General features: G+C 44.6%; 1 protein-coding gene across 12 annotated transcripts in view; it reads right to left on the bottom strand.

Moving 5' to 3' along the window:
• LOC118509863 overlaps positions 1-19177 on the bottom strand; it is a 109805-nt gene that overhangs the window by 11279 nt on the left and 79349 nt on the right. For 9 of the 12 annotated variants that reach the window (XM_036051082.1, XM_036051073.1, XM_036051081.1 and 6 more), the window contains 2 exons: positions 5067-5264; positions 2208-2635 (listed from right to left, as the gene is read on the bottom strand). In XM_036051082.1, coding sequence (XP_035906975.1) covers positions 2208-2635; positions 5067-5264 — 626 coding nt within the window. Of the gene's footprint in view, positions 1-2207; positions 2636-5066; positions 5265-16866; positions 17609-19177 lie in introns of those variants that run through there. The other 3 variants (XM_036051084.1, XM_036051083.1, XM_036051085.1) reach the window with 2 other exon arrangements.

The following is a 19177-nucleotide window of genomic DNA, read 5'->3' as shown; positions in this document are numbered from 1 at the left end:
TTTGAACGTGGAAATCCCGGGTCGCTCTGCTTCGCACTCTCCCGCAACGGTCGGAAGTTCATTAATCGAAACCTCAAACACATTGACATTGAAGAAACCAGAAATGACACAAGTCAACGTTCGGATGGAGAGAACCTACGCACAACATACATATGGGCAGAGCGTAGAGTGGAATGGAGTTGATGCCCAATAGATGAGACCGAAGCAAAGAAACAGCCGAAATGAAACCGTAGCCGTCTGGAACTTCAAGCTCAAGACTTCCCTTGAACAAGCGCACATCATCAGTGACCGTTCGGCATCGGATAAAACATAAGTCGTCCTTTGCCGGCAAATAGAGCAAAACAAAAATCGAAAACCCGCCCCAAAGCAAACCTATCTCATCATTCGGATGGTCAATTCGAAGTGGACCATTTGAGGGTTGCGGTCAGTAGTGTAGTTTTGCTTTTTTTTTTTCGGTGACATTGGAGCTTCTTTTTTTTGTTTGTTTCCTCCAAATGGAACATGATCAGGGAATGGTGAAGAAGCGAATGACTCTCAACGGATGCCCACCAATCCGGCCAATCGAATCAGCCTGCCCGTAGTCAATATCGGGGCTATCGGTATTGTTTACCACTTCTCGCAGCTAACGATGAAATATCATAAGGGAACGATCAAAGTGTATCAAATTCCGGCGAAGCGCTTGCCACTTGACTTTACTTTGAAGGTGACGAATTTGTTAGAAGTTAGAGGAAGCAACTCAAAAATAAAAAGAGGTGTAAATAATCGGTCTCCAGTGTGCTGTAAAGAATTTGGAGAATGATAGGACTTTATGGCGCGCCCGAACAAAATGGTGTGAAAAGGTCAGACTCAGTTTGATTAGAAGACGATATTAGGTTGCGTTTTATCGTGGTGGGTAGAAGATGCTCTTTCTTAGGCTCTTTTTTCAGTCAAACAACTGTTCTCTTGTTTTGTTGGCAAGTCAATTTGTGCAGTGAAACATTTACACTGCATCGACAATGGATGTGAGTCGGCAACGAGTAATAGCGAGTATGTTACTTTACAATTCTTATATACTTCAATAATCTTCATTTAATTGTTTGTCTTCTTATCTTCAAATGCAGTTCGTTCCTTCTATTTTGCTCAGCAATAAATTGTGACCTAGAATAGTAGCTGAACTAATACAGTTCCATTTGTTTTGTTTTGTATATGAATATAAAAAAGCATACAGGTTATTTCGTTTCCATCACCAGAGACCGTAGCTCCTTTCCTAAGCTATTCATGCCATTTTGCGAAGCATTCATCCAAATGTAACAACAGCTTTTGGGGAAACAAACATGAACAAAGCACACGATTTAGCATTTTCGATGTAGCATTATTAGCTATTAGACGCTTGTTTTAAAGTAGATACGCTTTCTATTACTGTGAAACGTGTCAAATACTAGGTAAAATTTTGTTACAAAACATTTTGAAACAAAAATCAGTACTAACAGCGTAAAATTGCATACTTTTAGGCGCAATTGTTCTTGGTACATCGGGCGCTCTATGCAATACGCCCAAAGTTATGCAATCTGCTGCTATTGCTCGTGGAAACTAAATAGCTTGAACGCTACACAATATCGCTGTAAGACTTTAAGTCGGCCTAATGCTTCCTATATGAATGGTTTGCTAAGCATTAACAGGAGTTGCAACATCTATTAGGGTTCTACGGTATGAAATAGCACGTTCACTACTATGTACAGACATTGCTTGAAGTGATCCAATCCCGGGTTTTCGATAATCTTTTTCTTGCTCTCGTCTCTCCATCAGCAAGCTGATCACTTCAATCGTCTTGAAAGCTGCTTTACCACTAATGCATTCAGTATGAAACATTTCTACAGTTTTGTCGAGTACGGTCCCTCTTGACATTCTCACGGCTCGAAAACTGTACAGCAGCCAGAGGGACCAAACAGAAGAAAGCAGCACGAAGCAATCAAACTTCAGCTGAAGGACGCGGGAGTGGTCGTTTTGTGTTTAGACATTTGAATTGGTGTTTTCGTAATGCTACGGGACAGCGTACCAGCGTAGGATGAAGGATCAAACTGGGGCGGGGGAGCCTGTTTTTTGACTGTTCTATACAGTGGATGAGAACAACATGTACAGCGTATGTGTGTGAGTCAAAACGTGGGCAATGAGAGAAAAGCGATTTGGCTGGCGGGATTTAGGTGAAATGTGAAACGGCAATACATTACAGGAATTCTTCCTCGTGCGGTGGCGATGGTCCGGACACCGAGAGTGTCGGCAGATTGGACAGCTTCGGTGTCGGCTTCACGATCCCTGCTGAGGCGACACTGGCGGCGGTGACTGCAGCAGCAGCAGCAGCAGCAGCAGCGGGTGCAACCGGTTTACTACCGATCGCGATCGGAACTCCCACCGTGACGAGCGTTGGCGTAGTGCCGGCGACTACCGGTACGGCACCGGGCGTAACGGTCGGTACCGGTACCGGGACCGGGACCGGGACCGTCACCGCCACTGCCGGTTCCTTGTGACATTCGACCAGCTCGATCGAGTCCTGGCGAAGCGATTTTTTCCGCCTCGTGTTGCTGGCTGAGTGTGCGGACGTACCGTTGCCCGTCGTACTGTCCTCCGTCTCCCACTCCGGATACTCGGAGAATCGGCGCTGTGAAGATGCAAACGGACACGGTGTTAGTGGGTTTGGAACAGGCATTCGGCACACTATTCGGTGAGTATGAGGACTTTCGGTGAGAAGGTATGCTCAGTGAGTGGGGGAAGGTGTGAAAATCGGGTATTTATCTATGTAAAAACCACCCGAAATGGTATACGACGGTATCGACTTCCGCCTCCGAAATTGTGAAACTGGAGTGGGTGTGTGCTAGTGTGCTGCATATACACAAACCACGATTGTTTCGATTGGTGGGGAACAAATGGAGAAAACATCTAGAACACTCAAAAACACACACACACACGCGGAAAAGGGAAAACACTCAGGATCGATTCTACAGCAGGGTGAAACATAGCGACAATGGGGGTTGGTTTTGGTGGGGGAAAATTCGGGGGTGAAATAACACTACGACTGTGAACCAATTGATGGATCGTGCCTATCGTACGGGACGGGAACTCCATTAACCACACTAGCATAATTGTGTGAGCCTGTTGAAGCGGTTTCAAAGCCCGTGCAAATAGTGTTCCGCCTTTTAACACACTAACACACACACTAAAATGGAATGCCGTTCCCCTAGGAACGATCGTGTTGGGAGAAGGGCGGAAGCGTTCCCCATTTTATTTACCCGTGCAATACTACTAATGGGAGGCATCAGATTGTTTAGGGTTCGATGAGGGTTTTGTTGAAAACTTTAATATATTGGATCGGTGGGGGGTTATATCGTACACCAAGAAGTTTGGTTGAGGGAAGTCAAAAGGAAATTTGGTTGACATTCAGTTGTACAGCAATAAAATACATTTATAATGGGAAGGACAGTGAACCGAAACCGCCAATTACATACACATTTTTCCCAATAAATTATTTAATTATTTAATATTGTTTGTAACCCTTTTTGAGGATTTGTTTATCGAATGAGTTGTACGCGCCTAGAGGTATGCAATACAGTTCATAAATCGCTTTTCATTGTACGAGGACACGGGAGCTTTAGAATTTACTGAGTGATTGTGGCCTTAATTCAATTATTTATTCGCTTTAAATTGATCGTAGGTATATCAGATTTAATTACCCATGAAATCTGCTCCACACCGGTCACCAGCCTAATGATACCTGGCTGCCAGTGTTTCTCGTGACGATACTGGTAAAAAAATTTGTTCGAACAGTTTCCTCGCAACTATTAAACAACAGGCAAATAAATACCAAGAAAGCCCATAATGGCTGGCAGACGCACATCCTGCTCCTTAGAAAACTTAAGCGAAATGGAAGTAGAGGGCCAACAGTAACAGCTCGAGATTCGATATTCTGTTGAATGGGGAGTGGATATGCTTTGAAAGTGTTTGCGCCGGTGTGCAGTTGAGCCTTTGCTATCCCTAGGGCAACTCTTACTAACTTTTACACCGGGCTCCTTCCACGAGGTCCCTTACTCAAGGCCCCAATCACCTACTCCTCCCATCGTTTGATCAGCCACTGACGACAGGCCAAGAGATCCTTAGATTAAAGAAGGAGCCTTTCCTTCCCTGGATGAAAAACTAGAATTGGGAAGCTGTATAGTTGTTGATTCTAAATTCCTACAAGTCCTCCAATGATTGGCGATACCTAGAAAACTGTACTGCATTCCTCTCAGCTTCGATATCCAATTACAAATTTGTTTAATATTGGTGATAATTTATGACATTCAGCAAACGAATGAGTTTGCAGTTTATACAACAAGGTGAAAACAACAATATACATACAGAGAGAAACATTTTATAGGTAACAGCAATTTGTTGTCAGCTTTTGATTCCGAATCGTAACATTGAGTTTGACATATTCGTGCATGTGACATTTACGAGTGTGACAAAACGGAAGGACACAACGCCCTGCGTCTCTGTGGGTCCTTTTAAGTGAGTGTAAGTGTGGATGTACTGTGTGCGTGTGTGTGTGCGGGTGTTTTGGGGTGGGAGTTGCAAAAAAAAGGTTTCAAACTGCCTTCCGATGAATGGTGTTCAATGTGAGCTGTGCTTCATGAGGTGTTCGCTGAGTGGCATTGGAACATCAAACAGTCAGTGGACATCAAGAGTGGACTCGTTATGGTACGAACATGACAAAACAACACGAAACGCGAGTGCCAGCAGCACACATGAAACCAACAAAAAATAAACGGTGAAAGCGTGATAAACATTAGCGCTAAGACACGTGCGCGTGTCCACCATGAACGATTAGTAGCTCCATTTGAAGAGAAAATACAGATCGACAAAAAACACACACACACACAAAAGCCAAACAAACGATCACTCACGACGGGGGAAGAATGTTATGGGCGACCTCTCAGATGGGGGGGGGGGGGGGGGGACTAGTGACAGGGTGGTGGAACACAATGGTGGTAGAACAACAACAAACAACAAACAACAAACAACAAACAACAACAACAGAAACACTTAGCAACACTCACCTGTCGCTCGGAGGCCGACACGTTCTCGGCACTCTTCGCCTTTCGACAGAGGACACTCTGGGAGCCGTACCGTCGGATGAACTCGATCGAATCGAACCCTTTGCCCTCGGACGACACGAAGATGGCCGAGTTGATACGGGCCCGTGTGCAACGTTCCGAGATCACCGACGAAGGCTCCTCCGGCCACGGATGGTAAGGCTGCCGAGCGCGTGTGCCCCAAAAAAAAAAACGGTCCAAGAACGGGATGGTTGTTTGGTGGGTAACAGGTGACAACAGGTGTTGGTTGGTGGAATTATTGGTGATTTTGGTGGTGGTGGTGGTGGTGAATTGGTGATGGTTGTGGTGGTGATCAAAGTGGTCAAGTGGACCCCCCGAGACGGGTTGCACATTGTGGGACGATCATCCCGTTCAATGTGGTGGCGAGGAGAAGAGGTCGAAGATTTTTGGGGGGAAGAGAATCGATCAGAAAATGAGATTAGTTTTAAGTCACTTAACTCTAGCAGATTGTATGAGACAGAGAGAGAGAGAGAGAGAAAGAGAGAGAGAGAAAGAGAGAGAGAGAGATTTTTGTTCTTCCTCCAAATGATAGCAGGTAGAAACACAGTCAGAAAGACGTAGAACATAGAGTGTTTCTTTTGTGAGTGTGTTTGTGTGTGTGGTTTGTGTGAGATTTCGTACAACTAAATTAGACAGATAGAGAGAATGAAGGACGGACAAAACAGCGACAGAGACAGAGGCAGCGGAAAGCCAAAGAGATAGAGGGAGTTACAAAGAGAGACAGTGAAGTGAATCACAGCATTAAAGCAATAGGCGAAGAAGGGTGTCGTTGAGCGAATGTGTCAAATTGTGATAGGTGAACAGGATTTGAAAGCCATAGAAGCCGGCTGACATGTCGTCACTAGCTGACACGCCAGCAATGAAGAGGTTAGTAACTCCTTTCGTATTTGTACCAGCGAGCCAACGGTGGATGGGTAAAGCAAATAAACCAACGTGAATTCGCATAAATGAAGAAGTGTTTATAACTGGTGAAAGGGGGTTTGGGGTGGGGGAAGTTTCGGTCTACTTCAAGGGCGAGGAAAAGTGAGCCGGGGGAAGAAGAAACAACTAAGCTGCTACAACTTCATTTCTCGGGTCGGGTGTAACGCGTAAAGGAAGCAAACTAGAGCGGGATAGATAACGAAGGAAACACAACAAGCCAAACTAGATCACCCTAGAGGGAGGAAAGTTCGGGTGAAAGAAAGCAAAAGAAAGGGGGTTGGGTTTGCCCTCTCTTAGCTACAGGGATAAGGGTGGGGTGGCAGAATCGGTTCCAAAATGCTACGGGCGATAGGGCGAAGTTTCGCACTACGGAAACTATCGGCAAGCAAGAATCGATGCCTTGTGAGAGCCTTCGAGACAATGTTTTCAAGCGGCTTAGCGGGTTGCAAAGACTGTGGGCGCCATTGTCTTTTTTGCTGCCCCATCAACACGCTGCACAGCAGTCACAAAAGAGCACATAAACGAGGTTAAAAGTTGATCGTTCGTTCGTGCAGTTCGAGTGAATGAGCTTAATTATAAAGGTCTTCGGCTGGCGTCTGCAGTGTGTGCAAAGTGCACTAGGAAGCGTGAGTGGAAAAGCTTTTGTGTGAAAACCTTCGGGGATATCAGGCAGAGTGTGCATCTGCGTCTTTTTTTTTTGAAGCAAATTTTATATTGTAAGGAGAAAAAAACCGAAAGAAACGAAGAGAAGAGTTGCAATTGAACCCATATTCCATGGGTGAAGAGAAATTGAATAGAAAGTTTAAATATGTTCGATCGATATGTCTCACATATATCAATAAATAAGGATAAGTAGTTCGCTGCTAAGAATGAAGTTTGCTTCTGACAGTTTAATTACTAGAATCGAAATAAATGCTTCCGATTTAATATGCTTTATACAAAGCGTCTTCAGCTTTGGTAGGATTTCATGCGGTTCATCGGGTATGAAATAAATGATCGGTGAAGTCAGAAAGTGAAATAGGATTAATAAAAACTTAGCAGAATAGTCAGATAAAATTATAGTTAGCTGGTAGGGCTACATAAAGAAGAGTGTCTACAATACAACAGTATTTATTATTATTTTTTTACAAAAATTACAAAATTTAATATAGTTTCAACGGGGCTCTATTTGTAGTTAACTATAGTTTGTGTAGTGAACTCTACTAGAAAATTGTTATCTTCAATCTATTTATGCATTTTTATGTACTTTTATATTTTTTATAGCAGTTAAACATGCTGTTTAATATCTAATATAAAATAAATAGCTTAATTCAAATTATATACAAGATAGAATAATTTGTGAACCAGAAGCGATTTTAATTTAACACTCAATCACTTAGAAACACTTGTGTTAAGCGCTGATGAGCACTCTAAATATTTATATCACTATCCAACCTGCAAATTCTACAATTTGCCACAATCGACAGCATCCCACAATTGAGGTTGAAATGGTGTATAGCAATAAGAAAATGTTATTACTTCTACCCATCAGCACCGATAAAGCTAGATCGACTTTGGCGAACGTTTTTCGTCACCCCACACAACCCATTGGCGGGCGAAAGAATAGCACTCCATCATGGAATGTTTCGATTTACTGCTCGCCTCAATGTAGCGTGTGTGGTTGCATCCTGCTCCATCGACCAAAAGGGATTTGAAAGGGTTCAGCACCGACCGGTCGCACCGTTCAGCCATGCAATTGGCACGTATCTTCATCTCAAGCGCAAGCACCAAGCCATCAAACTGACCACTTGATCATACTGGGTCATACACCAGCCGGTCGACAGCTGAAGCTCAAGCTGAAGTAAAAACTGAATTCATTTTGTTGATCGAAATAAGTTTCGACCGGAGCGGTTTGGATTGGACGGGATGGTTTAACCCACGCTTTCCTCCCGCTGACATGCTGCTGAAAGTTTTGACCGATGGAATTGGCCAATCAATAAACGATTAGATTTATTACTCTGCTTGCTCCACGGCTGGTGCTTCAATCATCTCGGTGCGCCCGGTGTCTTTATTATCTTCTTTCCCGTTTTATGTTGAAATTGGTACTGCTAACAGGGCGCATGCCGTTAAACCTTCCCAAAACTGTACAGAAGTAATTGAAAGCGAAATAAACTTTTGCATGTGAACGTGTTTGCGGGCGGGTGCATGGTGTTTTTGTTTTGCTATTTCAAAAATTATCCTTGAACATGGTCGAAATTCGTTTTGCTACCTTCGCTTCAAGGCAACGGCGCTGTTACGTGCTGCGAGTGTACATGTGAGAAACCTTGCGTGCAGTAAAACTCTTTTGCTTTTTTTAATACTCCATCTTGTTTTTCGAAAAGCATAAAATAGTTTTCATTTCCAGTTGGGTCGGAACGAATCATGGAATTGCATGTGCGGCACTGTAGTAGCAGCGTGCTGGCGATGATATTCATTTTGTTCGTAGCTCGAAACAAAAGCGAGTAATCAAAAAACGAGTGACAATAGCTCCACGGAAGCAAGCGGAGTGTTCGCGTTTAAGCTGCTTAAAGGTGGCTTATAAAATGAAATGAAGTTAAAATTTCGAACGAAATGAGTACGGAAAAGCAAAACTCAAGCTCTATTGCAGTAAAATGTGTGTTGTTCATGTTTGCTTACTTGCACACGGTCTTTACCGTAGCCGTAGGTCCGGTGGATTCGTTTGGCACGGCCAGAAAAAAAACTCTCCACGGTGTGCTCGTCCGCGATGGTCGATCGGTGGAAAGGGAGTGAATGTTTTGGAACGAACTTTTCTCTAGCTTTGCGCTCAGGAAAAGCGGCTCAGCGTTAGGGAAGAAACACGTTAGGCAATCGGCAATGCCATCAGCCACACACACACACGTGAGCGTGAGGTTTGCGTGAGCGGATGTAGCGGACACGGAATGGACAAAATGATACAATTACTTAACAAAATCACGAACCAGTTGTAAATGATGATGAATACAAAAACTAGCAAAACATATTGCCCTGTCACAATGGAGCAGCCTTGATGAGAGGCAACTTAATAGCAGTATAGCGAGGAGTGTTTGATAGATGAAATTGGGCGACTGTCAACCAGTTGGGAAATGAATCATACTTATTCGGTGAATTGAAATCGGTAGTGAATGCTTTTGCAACATTTTATCGAGCACGCGTAGCGGACCAATTAAAATGTAATGCGTTGCAGAATAGGGTGTTATCCCACACGGTGCAAGCTATTTACGTTTGAAACTTAAGCTTATTTTTCCTTTACGTTCCGGAGAAAAATTATTTGGTTTGGTCGGTTTGGAGCATTTTCAATGGGTTGCCTACCTAAATTGCCAATAAAAACCCAGCATATTTATTTCATAACACTGCCGGCAGCCATTTTTTGGTGAATAATTTAAATTTATTGAGGCTGGTGTCCCCCCTTTTCCTGTAGACAGGTAGCATTACTCCATCAGTGGAGATTACATTTGTTTTGTGCTAAAAAAGGGTTTCCATTCAACCGTGCAGCACACAAACAATAGACACAATGAAGTAATATTTTTACGTTATGCCAAAAAAAAAAATCTCTCCCCTGTAAGCTTGTCCTATCTCGTTGCGTCAATATTCAGATAAGCTGAAGCAAGTGAAAATCTGTAATAAAAACAGGGGAAGGTTTGAACGGAAAACAACTCCAACACTAGCGCACTCACAAACAAACGTCACTCCACTGCTGCTTAGGCCACTTTCAAGCGAGTCGATTTCCAGCAGCAAACCCCATTCCATGACCATTAATAATTTTAAACCGAGCTATTTCTAAACACTTCATTATTTATTTTTACGACGCTCACCTGGCATGCCGGTGCAGCACAAACCGGGTACGTCGAGAGAGTGAGGGATCTTTTCCACAGTCAGTTAGTCAGCCAGTGGCTGTGCGATGATTCATGATACGATACGAGCCGGTTGCTGCTCGGCTTTTTCTGTACCGGCCTCAACCGTTCGACGCGCATCGTCTTCAGCGTGAGTGCACATTTCGGTTTCGTGCGAGTGCATCCATTACCGGTTGCGCTGGTTGGTTCAAGATATCGGCAAAAAAGCGAACAATGGATCGATGGTCGAGACGAGAGCGTACGGGTTTGGGTGGTAGTGACTGGGCGGAATTAACACCCGATAGTACGTCAACTTTATATCATACTTCTGGCACAATCTGGTTCCCTTTCATTCAAGGCATGCATGATGTGTTTGTTTGCCACCGCACTGTCTGTGTGAAGGGTTCCCGTTTTGTGCAAACGATAATTGGTTCCACGTGAAGAGTCTCAGGCAAGATTATATGCACCCGTTAAATCATGCGGTTTTTGCTGTGCTATTTCAAATCAGGTGGCAGCTTAGAATCAGGTTGAATTCCGTACACTGCACCAGTAAGTACAACGTACCAGGCGTCGTCTGCATAATATGGTACGTGTATGAAATACCAGGCGTCTCCATGATAGTACGTCGAGTGAAAGACTGGGCGTCTCCATTGAGCTGTGCATTGAAGCACCAGGCGTCTCCATGGTGGTACGGTGCACATGCCGACGTTTTAAGACAGCTCAATCTATCTAAACCTACCCTGATGTGTATAATTCGATCGTTGGTGTGTGATTTATGGGGTAAACAAATTAACCATCTTTCCTGGTGCATAACATGGTCAAGATTGGATGTAAGGCAAAAGGGAGAATGCCAAGGAAGATGCGCTAACGTTTAATCTTGTTACGCTTCCTTACTATCGGACGCAAAACGGGTTGCAAAATGAAGATTGACTTCAAAACAAAGTCCGAACGAAAACCTGGCTCATTGTTTTCACCCGTAAACGAATACCCTATTTCGGTCCACTTTCCAAGAACACATGTCCGTGTAATTTAGTTCTAAGAATAGCAAATTGACCCACAATGTTGGTGCACACAATGCAAGCGATGATATAATCGACTTCGTTAAAGCTGTCACGCAGCTCGGTACGGCGTTTCTTTCCTGCCAGCCAACAAAACTGTCCTTGAATTGCTCCAGTTTCTTCGGACTGTCCGGTCGATGCGGAAGTTTTGAAGTAACAGTTATCGAGTACAATTCAGGCCACATCACCGCGGGACACCACCCCGGGATAGTTAGAGTTAATGGACCCTAGGTGGAAGGATGGGGATCAATACTTTCCACCCAGTCAGCATATAAACAACGGGGTTTTTGTTTCGTTGTTCAATCCCGCAGGAAGCACTCGTACGCAGCGCAGTGTCTTGCCTCAAACCTTCCTCGCAAAGCGTCACTTAATACCGTACAATGAGTGAGAAGTTATGGAAAATCGATCAGTTTTATTTTTGCCTCTGTGCCCTCGGTGTGGATTTCCCTGTTTACGACCAGCATTCGACATGCAGCGTACGACAGCGAACTGTCTGCGTGGGTCCTGTGCTCGTAATGACAAATTCTGATGTCATGCTGATCGAAGGATATCCGATTGGTTCCCAGTATTTTCCATTGGCAAGCATTCCCGGATGGTGTGGGAAAAATCGATGTGTTCCGGACAGGCTCTTGCGCGCTCTCAATCTCTCTCTCTCTCTTTTTTTCTCTCTCTGTCTGTTGCGCTTATACTACCTCTGAACAAGAATGGTAGTTTTGATGTAAGCCAGCTACTGTCATTTGGTCTTTGTGTTTCCGTTTTCCGACAACTCATGCAATGGAAAACGCGTAACACTGTCTTCTGTATGCTCACACAAATGAACAGCAACGATGAAAAAAAAAGCCCCACATGACTCCGCACGTAATTCGACGTCTGATTGGCTTCTGCTGTCTATCAGAAGACGTTCATTATGGACGTTAATTAGGATCAACCGAGCGAAGGCGGGGGGGTTGTGGTAATTATAGATGTTATAAAAATATAACAATGAATAGACCAGAGCGCTGCAGCTTCGAACAACAAAACCGATGCAGATGCGTTATTGCAATCGGATGCATCCCGAGCGGGGTTCGGCAATCCTTTATGCGTTCGAGGTCAGTTAGACAGATGGTTTTCGATTGCAAATAGGGAGGCAACGTTTTGCTCTCAGTGCAGTGAAGATGGTTCGGGGGATAAGGGATGTATAATTATCACCTTTCAATAATGGTGGTAATGAGTTGCCCCTGGTGGAGTGGCTAATTGGGACATCTGGGTGAGTAGTGTAGCAGATGAGAGATATTTAGTATTGGGAATAGCTTGCACATTTTACAGCTGCATAGAAACATGCTACTCTGAATGATATGAGAGCAAAAAATAAACCAAACGATTAAACGTTTCGATCGATACATTTGCGAGGGATTTGAACGAAGCGAAATTTTCGCTGTAAAATTTATTTTCCAAATTAATTATACCAGCTCACAAAGTTCTTCGCAGCACTGTAAGTAACTTCCCTGACCGGTACTGCACCAAACGCCGCGGCCACTAATTATCAACCATTGCACGGCGGTAAAAATTGCTGGGCAAAAAGTTTTCCCATTAATCCGACCACCCATCCCACCCTGCGCCGCTTTGCCAAGTGGTACATTGCACCAAAGCTTACGGTAAACAGCGAATGAAAGCGTGCAAATAATTAGCTTGTCTTGCTAGTTCATTTCGTACCGGTGTTTATGTGCTTTTGTGCAAACGGCACGAAAGCAACACCTCAGCAGATGAGCCCGACCGAGTGTGTGTCCGTGTGTGTGTGTCTGTGTGTGGTCAGAACAGACAACTTGCGAACAAGCAGCTCATCCAACAGGCGCCAATTGACGATTTGCCAAACTCGTGCCCAACTTGTGCCTGTGTGTGTGTGTTGTGCTGATTATGATGTTCCACCGGTTGACTCGGCATTCGAAAATGGACACCCGACACCACAGTGTTGATGAGCCTGCCGTGACCACAGTTGATGTTGGCCACAAATGGTAGACATTTACGATACCGACACCAAACCACCATTCCGTTTGCGATTCAAGGACGATGAGCTGATTGGTGAACGGGTGATGTAGCAAAAAAAAAAAACACCCGCGCACACACTCGTCACGATGAACATCTCAACCAGAGCGGAGTCGATACGGTTCGGCTCTGGCCGGATTGTTTACGGCAAATGGGCCGTAACGGTACGGTCAAATAAAGGTTGATTGTAAATAATTTCTTCTTGCGTTCGCATCATACATGCAGGTGGATGGTTTTCGCTGCCAGCCGATTGTGGAGGTGGTGTTTGTTTTGATTAGATCTTGAAGGTGTTGTTGTTGAGGAAAGTTTTGCAAAGATGCTTCAAATGCGTTGGAAAATGGGCACTGATTTTGTTAATTATTCTCAGCTAGAGAAGTATGTGCAGCATTACCACAGCTAACTTTAATTAGAACGTAAAATATATACTTTCATAATTTATTACTGTCTTTAAGGAATGCGTATGAAAGACCAGGCGTCTACATTGAGCTGTGCATTGAAGCACCAGGCGTCTCCATTGAACTGGGCACTAAATGTAATTAATTTGATTATTTATCAGGCATAGCGTTTAAGATATTTATAACACTAGCAATGTACAAAAATGCTTGAAATACAGTAAAGAATTTCTGATCGAATATTAAATACCAATTAACTCTCTATATTTTCCAGCACTAGCTGTACTACCAAAATATTGTTTAAAATCGAAAACTATCAACTGCATCGCACTAGAAAAATCTATTTATTAAAGAGCTATGATGCTAATTGAGGGAAAGGAACAGTTTGATCTTATTTTCGTGTCATAAAAATTAATACCATCAATCCTAAATATTTGACAGAAATTACATTATACATTTTTCTGAGACAACAACATCATTGTGCCATTTATCACAATCGCATTTACGCCAAAAATATCATAATAGACTAATTTAGGTTAATCCATCCTACCGCTACCCACAGTGTCTCGTTAGCAATGGCCAACCATCCCCTAAATGAGCTGTCACATGCTTGACTTTCGCTATTAAGGCCAATCTGGTCAATAATGGGAATGCACTGAATGCCGCAAAACATTCCATCATCGGCCTATTTATCTTGAGCCACGCAAACACACCCCGCTACCAACCACCCTGCTTGGCCCACAACCGGATCGGAAACAATTCATCAGCCTCGCCTTAAACGGCCGTAAAGCAAAACGAGCAAAATGGCAAAATTGCGTGCCAAACTTGATCGAAATCACTCAGCGGCCGGTCAAGTCGGTCGGGCGGTGAGATCTTAACTCGTGGTGTACGAGCCACCGATTAATGCGGTCAATTTTCGGTTATCCCTTACGGGTTTTGGTAGCTAGTTTGCTGGATTTGGGCTTGGTACGCCCCATAGACAGCCGCACAGAAGAGAACCCGTCAACGAAGCGAATGCTTTTACCGACGACCTCAATGAAAATCGAACACACGTGTACGCGGCAGGTAAACGTCGGTGAAAGGTTAAGGTTAAACGAGCCGTCCTTCCATTAGGCCACAGCTGTAATGGGGCAACCCGAACCAGCAGCCGTCCCGGAGAGGTCACCGCTTCTGGAAGTCATTAATGTTGAGCGACTCGGCACTATCAAGGTTACGAGTGGAGGACGTTACGTTTTTTGGTGAGCTCTTATGCCCTGCAGTTCTGGGAATCGTCAGCAGTGAAATGGTGGAATGCGTGACATTTCCAAGGCATATAATCATAAACTATCCTTATAGTGCATGATAACGCCAAGGTCAAAATGAATCTTTTATTTGTTTTGAGAAACTTCACATTGTGACATTGACCGCACAGGACCTGGAGAAAAGATCGCACTTGAATCTACCTCAGCAACTTTAATGTACTTCTTCGCCTACATTACCTAGAGCAAATAATTTCATCCAACTAACGATGCTTGTTTATGAATGACAAAGTTTATTGTGTAAACCGTACAACAGAATCCTATTGATTTGGAGCAATTAATTTGATTGCATTTTTGGTTGGCAGGTGCCTGGGCAGGAGACGCGCTGTTTCCCGCAGTCACGCAGTCAGTTCTCACTGCGCTCGTTTGTGAGTGGAAAGAAGAAGAAGAAGAAGGTATTGGGTATTGAAGATAACACACGGTACACTACACTCTACACGAATTGATCTAGTAGCACCTAGCGAATGGCGAGACCGCGCTGCGGCAAGAGTTACTGTAGGGAGAAAGAAAATGGGAAAACGGAGGTCCAGGAAAATGTTATTGGTCAGAGAAATCAGAGTGTGAGACGATGGCTGTCGCTTGTAGGGTAGTGAACCCGATGATGGTGCCCATTAATGAACCTTATCCACTTGGCGCAGTACGAAGACATTAATTGCAAGATACAAGCAGAAGACTTGTGCAATATTGCCTCTAAGCGTAGAATTTGTTAGTGTATATTGAAATTCAGTGCTATAGCTATTCCACCGAGCACAGGCTCTGCGTTGTGCTGTCACAAATCTGTTTTCTTATGCTGAAAGTATATAGTAATGTGCATTAAAGTAGGACATTCAGTACTGAAAAAAGCGTATAGTATAGTAGTCGTTAAAATAGTATTATTCAACATTCGCTACTAAAATTATGTTGATCTTATCTCATCTACTTCTACTATATATTTAGAGTAATAGTATGACGCTGTACATATTTCAGCAAAAGGTGTTGGGAATGGTCTAAGAACTGTACATTATATAAAGCTAGAGTTAAGTGGAGTTCAGAACGGTTGTATTTACAGCATGTAGGAATAGATAGACATAAACACAGAGTACAAAATGAAAGGAGATATGTGACAGCAACAGCACGAACAAGAGCGATTTATAGAGAAGGAGGAGAGAGAAAGAGAGATAGTAAGCGAGTATGAGAGAGAGAGAGACGAAGAGAGAGAAAGACAGAGAGAGAGAGAGAAAGAGATCGTACCGCACTTATTCAAGAAAAGCATTTATGGAATGTGCACCAGTGTTTGCTTGTTGCCCCAGACCATCAGAATAAACAGAGAGCTTGCGTACAAAACACACACGTACAAAGTACATCTACTGGATGAAAGGTACAGAAGCGGTAACAGGTTCTCGTCACGATCTAGCTGGTGGACGGCGCTCAAAATAAACAGAACGGACCAGTTTTGACAGGATCCAAATGGGCGAAGAATTCATCCAGTACGGGTACGAAAACATCCAGGAAACAAACAAGATGGCGGTGTTGGATGCTAAGGTGGATAAGGTTCGGCAGCATCACATATCACACAGGTTCACTACACGGACACGAGTACTACTAAGGATGTCTAGTCGGTGGTCTACTAAATGTTTTTTTTTTTTTGTGAGTGTTTGTATGTGACTGACATGAACGTGTTCTGTTTGGTTAACTTTGTGCCGAAAAAACAACACACACACTTACGCGCACACTAACACACACGCACACACCTGTCACATGTGAACGAAATCCAGACGGAAGCGACATACACACATCGGTTTGGTGCGTGCGTAAACCTAACCTCATACGCGAAAGTGTACAGTGACAGAGTACAGACAAAATGGACGGACAGACGTATTGACAGATCGATTCAGTGCGAAACGCTTCATTGGTGACGCGTTGCTATGGTGACGCTTGTTTCGGGCACGTAAAGTGGAAGCGTTTGCATCGATTGCTAGGACACTTGACAGCTGTCACTTTGACAGCTAAGACGCTGTTTCACTAGGCGAGCAGTTCATCGTGTGTTTGCGTGTGTTTGCATGTGTGTGTGCGCGTGTGTGTGCGATGCTTAGGACTAGAATGTCACTGTGGTGTAAACAAAGAACAGGTGAGCATTTGGGGAATAGGCGTCAGGGAAAGGGCGTCCGTTGCGCCATCCGTTCGCGCCTACCGCAGGCGGAACACTTGTTGTGTGGAACACTTACGCAGGCTTCAACATCGTCGTCGGCATGCTCGCGGGAGGACCGGCTGCGCGTACCGCTGTCCCCGGCACAGTTCGTACTGTTGCTGCCGCCGCTACACACCGAGGTGTACTGTTTGCTGCGCGAGAACAGCTTCTGGCGATGCTTTTGGCTTAGGCGCGGATGCGAATGGTGATGGTGCGGTGCGTGGTGGTGAGGCGTCGACACCGTCGGCTGCTGTACGGAGTGCGCGTGGGCGAGCAGGGGGCGCTGCAGCAGCGGCTTGGTCAGGTGACGCTGGCACCCGCCCGCACCCTGCCGGTGCGCCGGATGGCCATGCCGCAGCAGCGGACGATCCTCGGACCGGTGACGCTGCAGCAGCGGATGCACGTGTCTGTGGTTGGCCAGCGTGGCTGGTGGTGGACCGCCCGTACCGAGCAGCGGTTGGCGGCTGCCGATGGCGTGGGCGTGATGTAGCGTCCCGTGCGGTACCATCGAATGGCGCCGCTCGTTCACCGCCGGCGAGTGTGACGGCTCGATGTGGCGGGCCACGGCCAGATGGGGATGGGAGTGGTGCGGTTGAGCGTTCAGGGGCTCGGATGCGGCCGCATCCGCCGTCGTCATGGCCGTGATGGCTGACGCCGACGTTGGTACTGGGGCGGCCGTATCCGCACCCGGATGCTAGCTGTCCGTGTCCGCCCGATGCAGCAGCGCGAACTGACAGCCGCACTCGCGCGACTCCGAGTGCCGGGACAGTGGACACTGGAAGCAGCGGTCCAGCAGACTGCAGCTGTCGCAGCGTGGTATACACTGTAACAACAATGCACGGTAACACAAAACAGGCGATTTGTATTTTTTCGATCCTTTTCTCTCTCTCTCCCCACTCGCTCTTAGACACACACAGGCACATACACACGCTCTCTCTAAGTAAGTTCGTGTAATTCCTTTTAAATTTCCCTCTCTCTCACTCCCTCCCTCTCTCTTTCCTTTTCCCTCTCTTTCTCTCTCTCTCTCTCTCTCTTGATCCCTCGGTGCCTCGGGTGATTATGGTAGGTGGAAGTGCAGAATTGTCCTGTGTGGGTCGCTCGTGGATCAAAATTGCGTTTGTGTTTGTGTGTGTGTATGTGAGGATAAGTGTTTAGAGTGGACAAAAGTGTGGGTATCAACTGTGAGACGGTGTGGCGAGGTGTTGGTAGAGAATTGGCAAGGAGAGCAACTATACACCCATAAAGATTCCATTTACAGTTGACTTGTCAACACCAGACATCTCCGTGTTCCGTCAATTGGCAGATAATCGTAAAAATGTGGGCTAAATTTATTCGCAGACATACAAACAAGAATCAGACGACAATTGGTTTTTGGGGAGTCTAAATTTAGTCACATTCGAAGATAGTAATAGTAATTTAGTACAAACACTTCTACTCATTCAACGAGATGTTAGTTAGTTATGGCACAACTTTTATAGAAAAATCATTAAAGCTTTACACCAGTTCTTGAGGTAGAATGGCTAGATTTGATGCTTATTCCTCTTTGCTGTTCATTTCAAGGCAACAAACAGCTCGCTGGGTCATGACTTTATAACATTTCATGTGCTTGAAAATATTTCCCAGTAACGTTCAATATGCTGTGTACTGCTGAACCCAAGCTTACGATGAAGATAAACATTAGGATTTGTTGTAGCTGGAACAGAACATCGAAAGCCATTGGCCCCCAAAGGTTACGGTGGTTGTTCTACGAAGATGATAAAGGATATTTATTTACTAACAGGACCTGGCGAACATGCGGACATTTGGTTCTGTTCTTTCTAAGAAGTGGACATTGGTCATATGATGGACATGGTTAAACATATCGATCCAAGAGAATTGCACGCAACGTGTTTGCAGTGTACGGAATGTCATAAAACGATGAAATATCGTACTTCATATAGCGGGAAGCTTAGGTTTTGTTACTTAATAAAAAATTCCAAAACAGCATTCCAGCGTGCTTTAAAATTAATTTAAAAACAGGTGCTAAGAAGAATGCTAAGAAAATTGTTTCTCGAGCCCGCCCTTTTTTCCATCTGCTTTTCCAAGCCAAAAAAAAAGATGAAGGAAGTTCACAAGCATGACCAACTGTACGGCACTGCCCAGGACAAGCGTGAACCGTCTGTTTGTCGGAAATGTTCAACTAGGGACAAGTTGTTCTCTGATCGAAGTTGTTTATGCCGTTGATATAAAATGAACCAATAAATGCGATCATAAAAGTGCAAAAGTTTTACGATGCCAATAAAATGGACACGGTGCGCATACAGCTTCCGCCACGCTTGTACAGGTCAGTACACGTAGAGAAATGAAAA

The sequence above is a fragment of the Anopheles stephensi genome, chromosome 3, assembly GCF_013141755.1.
Source record: "Anopheles stephensi strain Indian chromosome 3, UCI_ANSTEP_V1.0, whole genome shotgun sequence".
In the NCBI taxonomy this organism is placed as follows: Eukaryota; Metazoa; Arthropoda; class Insecta; order Diptera; family Culicidae; genus Anopheles; species Anopheles stephensi.
The sequence above is the reverse complement of the archived record's forward strand: the minus strand, read 5'-3'. Positions and strand labels throughout refer to the sequence as shown.